The 12,968-nt window shown below is 51.2% G+C and overlaps 1 protein-coding gene across 6 annotated transcripts in view; it reads right to left on the reverse strand.

Moving 5' to 3' along the window:
* Nucleotides 1-7,078, reverse strand: part of WDPCP (WD repeat containing planar cell polarity effector) — a 141,253-nt gene extending 134,175 nt beyond the window's left edge. For all 6 annotated transcript variants that reach the window (XM_064146306.1, XM_064146304.1, XM_064146302.1 and 3 more), the window contains exons 1-2: nucleotides 7,011-7,078; nucleotides 6,753-6,812 (exon numbers count right to left, since the gene is read on the reverse strand). In XM_064146306.1, the coding sequence (XP_064002376.1) occupies nucleotides 6,753-6,806 (54 nt within the window). In that variant the 5' untranslated portion in view covers nucleotides 6,807-6,812; nucleotides 7,011-7,078. The remainder of the gene's footprint in view (nucleotides 1-6,752; nucleotides 6,813-7,010) is intronic.
* Nucleotides 7,079-12,968: the final 5,890 nt, after the last annotated feature.

A 12,968-nucleotide genomic window follows, 5' to 3' on the forward strand; every position in this document is an offset into this window, starting at 1 on the left:
CATCACTCAGCTACAACACACAGCACACAGCAACGACACAGTGCACAGGTCTCACAAGAGAAACACAGAGTGCAGAGACACTGCTACAGCTTCACAGCCCGAAAACAGAATTGGATAGCACCACTGCACAGGTGTTGGAAGAGCAACCACAGCCTTGACACCACTGCACAGGTGCTGGAAGAGCAGGCACAGCTTTGGCACCACTGCATAGCTACTGGAAGAGTAGCGTGGCCGGAGATGTAGAGAGGTGATTCTGCCACTTTGCTCTGCTGAGCCATCACCTGCAGGGCTGGGGCCAGCTCTGGAACCCCCAGCACAGGAAGGACAGGGACCTGATGGAAAGGGTCCAGAGGAGGACACGAAAATGATCAGGATGTTGGAGCAGCTCTGCTATGGGCACAGGCTGAGGGGGCTAGAGGTGTTCAGCCTGCAGAAGAGAAGGCTCCACACAGACCTAGAAGCAGCCTGCCAGGACCTGTAGGGGCTACAAGAAGGCTGCAGAGGGACTGCTGACAAAGGCCTGCAGGGATGGGATGAGGGCAATGGCTGCAAACTAGAGCAGAGCAGATTGAGATTGGCTGTGAGGAGCAAGTTCTGCAGCAGGAGGCTGCTGGAACCCTGCAACAGGTTGCCCAGGGAGGTGTTTGGGGCCCATGCCTGGAGATATTCAAGGTGAGGCTGGACAGGGCTCCACTCTAGTGGAGGATGTCCCTGCTGAGTGGAGGGGGTTGGACTGGATGAGCTTTGGAGGTCTCTTCCGGCCCAGACTATTCTGTGATTCACCTCTTCCCCTCCCCAATGCCAAGGAGCTCCAATACTTGGGTTACTTTGTATTAAGCAAAGGATTTAAGTCCAGACTTAAGGACTGGAGTAAAACTACAGCATATCCCTAAGTGAATTCCTCTTTCCTGGAAAGTCTTAGCCCTTGACTCCTCATTCATGCAACTCAGCTGCTTATCATCCTTTCTCCCTCATAAGATACCTGCAAAGCAAAGGCAGCATTTGCCTCTATCTGATGAAAAAGGGAAGAAAGGGAAATATGCCTGCAAAAAATCCTGCTGCCAGCTGCTTTCCCTCTGCGTGCCCAAGCAACAAAGGGATATGCAAAAGCAGAAGGCTGCAAAGCACTTCTTGTTGCAGCAGGTTCCCAGGGTTTTTCCCCACCTCCTCACTCCAGCTTGCTCTCAGCCTTCCTGCCATAGTGGCCTTGCTGCATGCCTCCTTCCAGCTGCAGTCATTGTTGTTACACGTTCCCCTTTCACAGCAATCAATGCACTTCTCCTTCCAGCACTCCCAAACCACACATCACCTTCTTGCCTGCCAGCCAGTGTGACCCAGCACCTTCAGCATGAGGGCCTGGGGGTGGCTACCAGCTCCTAGGCACAGTGTCTTGATGCTCACCCCAGAGCTGCTGCTGTATGGCACCACACAGCTTGCCACATCAACTTGCTGGTGGGCAGCGAAGCTGACAGAAGGAGCCAGCTCAGCACAGACTGCTGTGAATCTCAGCTCAGGATGCAGTGTTGATGATGGGAACACAAACCCCATTCACACACGTGTAGACTGCAACACAAACCACATGAAATCAAATCAAAGGGAATAGATAAATCTTTTTAATTAGCAGCTATCAGATATGATTCACAGCTAGTGCTTGGCTGTCAGACAATAAAATAACTCAGTGTTGGCAACTGCTTAAGTCGACATCCTCATGCAAATGGAAAACTGAAACAAGTTGGGAATCAAAGGTTTTGGCTCAGTCTCACTATTTTTTTCTACCTTACATTGTAAAATCAAACCTGAACCAATGGCATCACTGCAGAGGGCTGGCTTCAGGAGTTTGTGGCTAACATTAAAACCATTCTGAAGAACTAGAGAATGAGAACACAAGGAAGGGAACAGCCAGAACTGAGCTGAATATTGACAACATTAATTCTTTAAGTTATTATTCCCTAGCAGGGAGAAACAAGGGCCATAGGCTCACATGATGTTAGGGATAGGGAGGAACCTCTGGAGAGCTTCCAGTCCAACCCTCCTGCCAGAGCAGGACCAGAGAATCCAGTGCAGGTCACACAGGAACACATCCAGACAGGACTGGAAAGGCTCCAGAGAAGGAGACTCCACAATCTCTCTGGGCAGCCTGTGCCAGGGCTCTGGCATCCTTATGGTCAAGAAGTTCTTCCTCGTGTTGAGGTGGAGCTTCCTGTGCTGCAGCCCCTTGTGCTGTCCCAGGACACAGGTGAGCAGAGGCTGTCCCTGTCCTTTCCTTCCTGACTCCCAGCCCTCAGCTATTGATAGACATTGCTCAGGTCCCCTCTCAGCCTTCTCCTCTGCAGACTGAGCAGCCCCAGGGCTCTCAACCTCTCCTCATCAGGCAGTGCTCCAGGCCCTTCAGCATCCTTGCAGCCCTCCCTTGGACTCTCCCTAGCAGTGGCAGCTTCTTGCAAAGATTTCTTTTTTTTTGTTGGTTATCCTTCTTTTATGGGCCATTTATTTTCAAGGCCTGGTTGGAAGATGTCTTGAGCAATCTCGTCTAGTAGAAGGCATCCCTGCCCATGGCAGGAGGACTGGAACTGGATGATCTTTTAAAGTCCCTTCCACTATAAACCATTCCATGAATTTGCATCTGTGAAGTAATTAAAGATTAGAGAATTACTTCAGCAACCCAGACGCTGAGGGCCATGGTTTAGCCCCAGTCTTGGTAGAATCAGAGAATGGTTGGACTGGATGAGCTTAAAGGGCTTGGCTAACTCTGATGATTCTGTAAGATTCCAACTCATCACAGGTCATCCACGCTGGGGCTCAGAAGTACCATACATAAGTGGTGTGGGTTTAGAACAAGAACTGGAACAAGTTGAAAGAGAGATGAAGAACAGACCTCAGTCCTCTAGGGCTTAGATAAGTCCTTTTAAATAGGAGAGCAAGCTCCTTAACAAGGATCCCCCTCCAGTCTGGGCGAGGTTTGCACAGGCTGGCAGCACCCACCTCAGAAGCTCCAAGCATCACTAGAATGTGTGCTTAGCACTGCAAAAATAAAGGGCAACAGACAAGCAGGTCAACAGGGCACTTCTGCTGCACTGGTTGTATAAAAAGAACAATAGGAGAAATTTTGATGCATATAATGGGAAACATCAAGAAAGGCAGAAAGCTGAGGCAGCATTAGAGCAGTTGTAGGGGAAAGAGCCAACCTGAGAAATATTCTCCTGCAATGGGCAAGAGATCTGTCTGCCCATGAAATGCACTTCTCCTTGAGGCACATTTGTGAGGCTGAACAGGCTGTCTGCACACAGCTAACCTGAGAGCAGCCTCATTGGCAGCAGATGCATGCCTGAAAGTTGTGGCCCCCAGTGCCTGCCTGTGGGCTACTCAGACACTGAAGGAAGCAGTGAGAAGGCAGGGATAGTGATGTTTTGGTTGCAGAGGGCACACCAACAGCAGCCCTGCCTTTGTTTCTGACAAATCTGCAGATGATGCCAAGTCAGATGGCAGAGCTGATCTGCATGAGGGCAGGGAGGCTCTGCAGAGGGACTTAGGTTGGATCCATGGCCAGTGTTAATGGCAGGGGCTTCAACAAGACCAAGTGTCAGGTCCTGCACTTGGACCACAACAACCCCAAGCAACACTACAGGCTTGGGGCAGTGTGGCTGGGAACTGCCTGCAGAAAGGGACCTGGGGGTTGTAATGGACAAGCAGCTGAACAGGAACCAGCAATGCCCAGGTGGGCAAGAGAGCCGATGGCATCCTGGCTGGGATCAGAAATGCTGTGTCCAGCAGGAGCAGAGAGGGAATTGTCCCCTTGGACAATCTGGTGAGGCCACACCTTGAGTATTGTGTTCAAGAGATGCGGAGGTGCTGGAGCCAGTGCAGAGGAGGGCAAGGAAGGGCCTGCAGAACAGATCTGATGAAGAGCAACTGAAGGAGCTGGGGCTGCCTAGTTTGGAAAAGAAGAGGCCGAGAGGAGACCTCCTTGCTGTCTACAGCTGCCTGAAAGGAGGCTGTGGAGAGGTTGGTGCTGCTGATAGGAAACAGCTTTTCTGTTCTAGACTCTCCAGTGACTCATTTTCCTAATTTTGAGTTTATTTTGTTAAGGAGCTTCTATCTTCAGGAAGACAGACAGTGGAGCAACACAATTGTTTTGGAAGAATATTCTGGAACCTGCTGGAGACTTCAACTATCAGCCAATATTATATAAACCCCAAAACATTTCCTTTCATGATTGAGAAACCAAAAGGTGAATTGAAGGGTAGAGAAATGGCAGTGTTTTTTTCTCTAACTGTAGCTATTTTAGAAGCTATGCTGACACTTACAGTCTGGCTGTAAAAGCCAAATAAAAAATACTAGATTTGCCAAGCTACCCCTTTCTATGTCTCAATACAGGTTAGGAGGTGATCTGCCGGAGAGCAGCCCCATGGAGAAGGACGGGGAGTGCTGGTGAACACTGACTTCTCCATGGGACAGCAATGTGCCCTCGTGGCCAAGGCCAACAGTGTCCTGAGGGGCACTAAGAAGAGTGTGGGCAGCAGGTCTAGGGAGGTTTTCCTCCCCCTCAACTCTGCCCTGCTCCAGTTCTGGGCTCCCCAGGGACAGGGATCTGATGGAGAGAGTCCAAAGGAGGGCTGCAAGGATGCTGAAGGGCCTGGAGCACTGCCTGATGAGGAGAGGCTGAGGGACCTGGGGTTGTTTGGTCTGGTGAAGAGAAGGCTGAGGGGGGACCTGAGCAATGTCTATCAATAGCTGAGGGCTGGGGTTCAGGAAGGAAGGAGCAGAGACAGCCTCTGCTCACCTGTGCCTTGGGACAGCACAAGGGGCAATGGATGAAAACTGCAGCACAGGAAGCTCCACCTCAACATGAGGAAGAACTTCTTGACCATAAGGGTGCCAGAGCCCTGGCACAGGCTGCCCAGAGAGATTGTGGAGTCTCCTTCTCTGGAGCCTTTCCAGCCCTGTCTGGATGTGTTCCTGTGCGACCTGCACTGGATTCTCTGGTCCTGCTCTGGCAGGAGGGTTGGACTGGAAGCTCTCCAGAGGTCACCTCCAACCCCTAACATCCTCTGATGCTGTGATCCAATACACAGCCAGAGGTAGCAGAGTAAGATAAACACATCCATCTTGTACATGAAAAAAGTTAAAACTGTATTTGTCTCCTTTTTGTTTATGCAAGCCTGAAACTACTTAAGAGGTTGGATGCTAAGTCAAAAAAAGAGTTGTAGACAGAAGTAATGTCAGCCAAAGATGCTGTGTTCTACAGGCAGGATGATTCAAGGCTGGCAATAAGCTCACTGCTCAGAGTGTGCATTGGGAAGGAATGGGGATGGATAGAGACAGATAGGAGAGGCAGGAAAGTGAGAGTGAGGCAGAAGAATGAGTGGTGAAGTGAATTAAGACACAGGAAAACTGGAAAGCAGACAAATGCACTCACACCTAATTGACTCAGTACTCCTTAACCAAATCCTTTCCCTACTCAGAATAAGAACAACACAGAAAAATAGAAGGAATCCTCTAAATCACCATACAATTAATATTTAAATCAGCTCTAGAAGATTAATATTCACAGCTCTATACCCTGTAGCCTGTACATGAATGACACACGTTGCCCAGAGAGAAGATCTGATAGGCAAATGAAGCTTCAACAGGAATATCTTTATTACTGATCCAGAAGGATGAGGCACTCTCTAGCAGTCAGCTCTTTAGAAACTTTGCTGGCCTTCAAGACATCCTTGGGCTTTCAGTTCTATACTGTTCCAATACTTAACATCCACCCTGCTGCTACACATTTGGAACTACTTGAATGAATGAATGAATGAATGAATGAATGAATGAATGAATGAAGTGAATGAATGAATTCTGAATCTGGGAAAGCACAAAAGCTAAGTGTGAAACGAAACAGTACCAACCACTGATGGCACTGCCTCTGCTGAAGCAGCTCCACTACAAGGCAGCTTCTTCACCAGCAGTGAAGACTGCAGAAGCTTCCAGCACACCTGAGAGGTATTTTTCAGAAGAAGCTCTAATGTTCTGTTCAGATCTCCCACCTGCCTTCCTGCTCTGTGCTGACAAGGGCACAGAATGCTGCTTGTGGAACTTAGAAAGACAAAGACAACAGCTACGTGCCTGCCACGTGCCACATCACCTCCTGTTCCACAACTTGATTAATGGTCTGCCTGGGTTGCAGTTACAACCTCCCTCCCATATTGCACAGGCACAAAGGTTTGCAACAGACATGTAAATAATCAAGATATAAAAATGTCACAGAACACTGATTCCAGACCTGTCTCTGCCTATTAACTGCACTCTTGGCCTGCCATTTGGAGGTACAGGATGCTTCCAGTTTCCCCACAGAAAATAACCTCTCAGAATCAGGTCTATTTAATGTCATTTTTCTACTTGCTAAAAACGTCCATTTATTGGTTTTGTAGCATCTGCTTCAGATTACAAATGTAAATAACCAGAGCCCAGGGATGTGGTTGAGGTCCCATCCCTGGAGACATTCCAGATCAAAACATGGCCCTGGGCAGCCTGCTCTAGCTGGAAGTGACCCTGCTGAGTGCAGGGTGGTTGGATAAGATGACCTTGGAAAGTTCCTTCCAATCCAATCCAATGCAATCTGTGACTCTGTCTAGGTAAGAGGAACCTGCCTGTTAAAAACACCCAAGGGTTTTCTGTGCCAGTGAACACTGTTAACACTCCTGCAGCAATCACCCAGTGCCTGCTGGGCTCCACAGACTGCACACTGCCAAGAGCTCCCCAAAACTTACCTGGCAGATCTGTTTGCTCTTCCAATTGCTCAGTACACATCGAACATTACACATCAAGTCCTGAAAGAGAAGAGAAAGCAGAGAGCAGGGTTGGCACTGTGCACTGGTGGGTGACATACCCCTGAGTGCCAAGCCTGGAGATAAAATAGGCTGCAGGACATGGCAATGGTTTGCAGCAGCCCACCAGATAAAAGCAGAGTGCCCAGCACAGGAAGGGCTGTGATTAGCTGCTGTGCCTGAGCCTCTGCTGAAACTCACTTCTGCCTCCTTGAGAGCATCTCGCAGCTTGTCTGGACGCCTGGCTTTCAGGAGCCAAGGAGAATCTCGAGCTGTCAAAGGGAAGCATGGAAAAAGAAGATAAAGAAATGTGACTGTACAATCACAGAATTGTTTCACTTGGAGAAAGACCTGTGCTCAGCCCCCTCACTAGCCTTGGTGCCCTTCTCTGGACAGGTTCCAATATTCCAACAGTTCCTACAATTCAAAAAACAAATCCCACAATTATCTTGAGCTTAATACCTCTGTTTCAGCTATGGAGGAAGTGAGACACTGGAACAGGTTGCCAGAAAAGCTGTGCTGGCTCCAAGTCTGGAGGTGTTCAAGGCCCCAGATTGAAAGGGGCCTTAAGCAACCTGTTCTAGCAGGAGGTGTCCCTGCTTATGTCAAGGAGGTTGGAACCTGATGATCATTAAGGTCCCTTCCAACTTTGCAGTGCTTCTGCAGTGTTAGTCATCACCAGGGCAAAGCTTCTAGCAAGATCACGTCAGGCAACAGGAGCCACAACAAACTGCCACCAGACTTCACTTCTATTGCAACGAAGCAGCAGTGGTCCAGCTGTTGGCATTTTCAGACATACCAGTTGTACCTGAGCCAAAGCCATGCAAGCCAGTGCTAAGGAAGAGAGAAAGCTCAGTACTGAGCTCCACACTGGAATCCCACCTGCCAGCTCCAGGGTGCTGGAGGGCAAGGGTATGTGGAGGGCAAGTACAGAAATGCTACAGAAAAGCTCTAGGGAGACAACTCGATGCCAACTCATTGCTTGCTCACATGCACCAAGGCACAGTTGTTCCTCAGGTGTCAGCCCAGTGGAAAGCAACTGGATCAGGAACTCAACTCTTGCCTGATACCCAAGGCACAGCACTGCCTGTCCTGCCTTCAGCACCCGGCTGCCCGTGGGTGTCACTGCTGCCACCAAACCACACTGCAGCACCACTGCCTGTCCTGCCTTCAGCACCAGGCTGCCCGTGGGTGTCACTGGTGCCACCAAACCACACCATAGCAGCACCACCTGTCCTGCCTTCAGCACCAGGCTAGCCGTGGGTGTCACTGGTGCACTCTCTTCAAGACAGGTGTTGATTCCCTGTGCAGACAGGGAGATGAAGCAGAGGGAAGCAGCCTGACTTTGAGGGAGGTGATGCCAATCATCAGGACTCCTGCTTGCCTCTCAGCCCCTCCTCTGACAACAGGCATGAAGCCAGGAGTGGTTCTCCAGCTGCGGGCAAGCAGCAGCCGCCTGTAAGGACTCTCTGGCAGAAGTGGGTGGGAAAAGTTAAGGAGGTCACAGGAAATAGCTACAATTGACCTGGGATTTTGCTTCAGAGACTGAAAAGTTCCTATACACGTTTTGATAAAGGGCCTGCAGGGCTCTCCATGAAGCAGACAGCAGATAAGTGATGCCAAGCACAGATATCCAGTGCTGACACATGACACAAGGCAATTACAGACACACTCAACGGCAACCTGCTCGATGGTGCTCCTACGGAGAGTGGCTGGGGCTGTAAACTCACGTTTCAATACCAGAGGTCAGCAGGCCATAATTTCTCATAACACTGATTGCCTGCCATCAGCCAAAAAAGAGAGTAGAATCTCTCCTGAAGCCAAGCAGAACAAGCAGCAGAAGGTGAAGCACATGCAAACGATGCAAGCCCAGGGAAAGTCCTTGCAGTGCTGCCCTACCGCTGCTGCAGCTCCTGCTTGCAAGGCAGGAGCTGTCTCTCGGCAGCTCTGGCACACAAACAGCTCGCACTGGAAATGGGTAAGTTTGCAGCAGTGCTGCTGACAGCAACACTGCTCACTTGCTGCCTTCCACAACACAGCTCACTTGTTGCCTTCCACTGAGGGGGCCTCTGCGCAGAGGCACCTCCGGCACTGCCTGGCTGCACCGCTGCTGCTGAAGAAGCAGTGAGCAGGACTAGAGGTGAGGCCAAAGCAGAATCTGGCACTCGGACTTGTTAAAACTCCTGGCACTGGACTGTGCCCATTTGCCTAGCCTGTCCACGTCTTTCTGCATAGCCCTCCTTGCCCTCTAACTGATCCACACTTGCTCCCATCTTGGTGTTGTCTGCAAACTTACTAATGATGGACTCAATTCCCTCTTCCAGATAGACATTACACAGGACTGGGCCCTTGCCAATGGATTCAAGAAGCAATAGATACTACCATGCTTAGTGACACTCAAAAAAACCCCAAACCTCAAAATCCAGGTTGAAAACACATCAGCAAGGAAGAACTCCAATTTGTCAATTGCTGTGTGCTGTGGAGTGCTGTGACCATCTCGGATAGTTGGTGCAAAAAGCTGCACTGGAAGTACTTTGTGGTTATTTTAATGCTTTCCCTGGGCACCATCGACTTAAATGAGTAATTTGGTTTAATGCCACAAGAAACTTAGAAAACATCCTTATATTCTGCTGGCTTTTGCTTCCCTTCTAAGTAACCACACTTCACCTGCCATGCTAAAGGAGAAAGAGACGAGGGACAATCCTGAGGACTGCTGTCAGCAAATAGCAGTCTTAGCAGATTCCTACAGTTTGATCCAATACAGAACTTTCCAAGCAGTTCCCAGAGCTCCGATGTTTGCGGCTGGTGACAAGACGCTCTTCAGAGGTCCCTTCCAACCCCTCACCGGATTCAGGGATGCTGCTAGCCGCAGCCGCCGGCAGAAGCGCGCCCGGGGCGCTGTGCCCGCAGCGCTGTGCCCGCAGCGCTGTACCCCGGGCGCTACGCCCGCAGCGCTGTGCCCGGGGCGCCGTGCCAGCAGCGCCAGCAGGCAGCGAGGCAAGCGTCAGGCGCAGCCCGCGGGGCACCCGCGCAGGGCAGCAAACCCGCTGCGCCTGCCAGGACGAACGGCACCGGTCAGAGACGCAAAGCCGGCGGCTGGTTCCGCAGCGGGCGCCTCGGGTACGCGGCACGGCCGCGGGAGGGGGCCGCGGGATGCGCTCGGCGCGCCCGCGATGCCCTCTGCTGGGGCTGCAGCAGGCACCCAGGGAACCCGCAGGCAAACCCTCAACTAGACCCACACACAACCCCCTGAGAGACCCCCAGGTAATCCCCGGATAGACACCCAGATAATCTTCCAGATAGACCTCCAGATGAACCCTCAGACCTCCAGGTAACCCCTAGATAGACCCCCAGGGAATCCCCAGATAGACACCCAGATAGACTCCCAGATAAATTCCCAGATAGACCTCCAGTTAAACCCTCAGATAGACCCCCAGGTAGCCCCCACATAGCCCCCTAGATAAACACTCAGACAGACCCCCAGATAAACCCTCTGAGAGACCCCCAGGTAACCCCCAGATGAACTCCCAAATAGAGCCCCAGGTAACCCCCACATAAACCACCAGATAAACCCTCAGAGAGATCCCCAGGTAATCCATAGGTACCCCTCAGATAGACTTCCAGGTAATTCCCAGATAAACCTTCAGATAGACTCCCAGGTAAATCCCAGGTAAGCCCCAATAAATCCTCCAATAAATCCCGAGGTAACACCCAGGCAGCCCCTGGAGCTCAGGAGCTGACCTCTGGCCTTGGGCTGCACCATCCCTCAGATACCCAGCACACAGGAGCTGACGCCTGGCCTTGGGCTGCACCAACCCTCAGACACACAGCACACAGGAGCTGATGCCTGGCCTTGACTGTGGCACCTCCCAGAACAGGCATTTGGTGTCCAAGACTTCACCTTGGTAAGGTTTGTTTAAGTCCAGCTGTGGTTATTTCTATTTTACCTGCTTCCTTCTTGTCCTGGTATTGGTGGATCCCAATATCTCCATCTGTACAAATGAATGCAGAGGTAGTTAATGGATGTGACACTGCAAAAAGCCCACAACTTAGCATGTGACAGCGTCTCCATCTTTGCTGGCTGCCTAAAGCATCATAGAATCATAGAATCAAGCAGGTTTGAAGAGACCTCCAAGCTCATCCAGTACAACTGAGCACCCAGCCCTAGCCAGTCAACCAGACCATGGCACTAAGTGCCTCATCCAGGCTTTGCTTCAACACCTCCAGGGACGGTGCCTCCACCACCTCCCTGGGCAGCCCATTCCAATGCAAATCATTCTCTCTGTGAAGAACTTCCTCCTAACATCCAGCCCATACTTCCCCCAGCACAACTTGAGACTGTGTCCCCTTAGTCCTATTGGTGGTTGCCTGGGAGAAGAGGCCACCCCCCACCTGGCTACAACCTCCCTTCAGGTAGTTGTAGACAGCAATGAGGTCTGCCCTGAGCCTCCTCTTCTCCAGGCTGCACACACCTAGCTCCCTCAGCCTCTCCTCACAGGGCTGTGCTCCAGGCCCCTCACCAGCTTTGTCACCCTTTTCTGGACACCTTCTAGCACCTCAACATCTCTCTTGAATTGAGAAGCCCAATCAGGTGCAGGACTTTCAAGAAGTGGCAAGCAAAAGCTGAAGGAGAATCATAGAATCAATTACAGAATGGTCTGAGTTGGAAAGGGAGCTCCAAAACCCCCTGCAGTCAGCAGGGACATCTTTCACCAGAGCAGGTTGCCCACAGCCCTCTCCAGCCTCACCTTGAGCAACGTGGCTCCTGGGAAAATCAGTTAATGAGAGAAATATATCACAGGATTCTCAGGCCTGGAAGGGACCTCAAGGATCATCCAGCTCCAAACCCCTCTGCCATGGGCAGGGACACTTCATACTACAGAGGCTGCCCAGAGCCACATCCAGCCTGGACTTAAAAACACCCAGGGATGAGGCTTCCACCACCTCCCTGGGCAGCCTGTGCCAGTCTCTCAACACCCTCATAATGAAGAACTTCTTAATGTCTAATCTAAATCTGCCCTCCTGTAGCTTGCATCCATTCCCCCCAGTCCTATCACTACCTGACAGCCTAAAAAGCCCCTCCTCAGCTTTCTTGTAGCCCCATTCAGATCCTGGAAGGCCACAATAAGGTCTGCTGAGAGCCTTCTCTCCAGACTGAACAGCCCCAACTCTCTCAGCCTGTGCCCATAGCAGAGCAGCTCCAGCCCTCTGCTCATCCTCATGGCCCTTTTCTGGACAACTTCCAGCCCCTCCAGCTCTTTGCTGTCTCAGGGCTCCAGAGCTGGGCACAGTGCTCCAGGTGCGGTCTGTGCAGAGGGGCAGAATTCCCTCTCTGGCCCTGCTGCCCACACTGCCCTTGCTGCAGCCCAGGCTCTGGTTGCTCTCTGGGCTGCAGGTGCACACTGCTGGCTCACGTTCAGCTTCTCATCCACCACCACCCCAGGGCTGCTCTCAAGCCAGGCACTGTCCAGTGTACATTGGCACAGGACTCTGCACTTGGTCTTGAGGTTGGCCTGGGACCAGTTCTGCAGCATGTCAGTCACATCATACAGTTTGGTGTCTTTGGAAGTATAAAATCAGTAAATTATCACGCAAAGCACCCAGAACATGCAACATTTTTGTTATTGCCATGCTAAGACCAAAGCACAGCCCCTCCGCAAATCACTTGGTTGCAGACCTTCTTTCACCCAGAGTCATGAAACTGGAGCTTGCAGTCAAGTAAGGCACTGCACCCTAAGAAGGAAAATGCAGTCAATTAAGTGCAACCTTAACACCCTTGAAAGGATGCTCTGGTTGCATGACAAAAGAAGCCCAGCAGCTGGCCAAGTACCCACACTGCATGGCTGCTGAACACGCTCACGGCAGTACCCACTTGGCTGCTGTCCAGAAGTCAGCAGCAGTTTAGCACCAACCAGCAAGGTTTGCTGGGGTGTTGTGGGACCCAGTGGTGGCTCACCTCTAATTCGTACGTTAGACCTTAAAGACCACAGGAACATCTCAGTCAGGCAGAAAGACATCTGGTGGCAGATGGAGTCTTGGCTCTGTGAAAGGAAAGAAACTGGTAAGCAGGTCTGTGAACCTGAATGCCCAGAGCAGCTGCAGGGATTTTGGACACCAAACTGCATGAGCAGCTCCATGACCCTGAATGTCCAGAGCAAC

The sequence above is a fragment of the Pogoniulus pusillus genome, chromosome 7, assembly GCF_015220805.1.
Source record: "Pogoniulus pusillus isolate bPogPus1 chromosome 7, bPogPus1.pri, whole genome shotgun sequence".
In the NCBI taxonomy this organism is placed as follows: Eukaryota; Metazoa; Chordata; class Aves; order Piciformes; family Lybiidae; genus Pogoniulus; species Pogoniulus pusillus.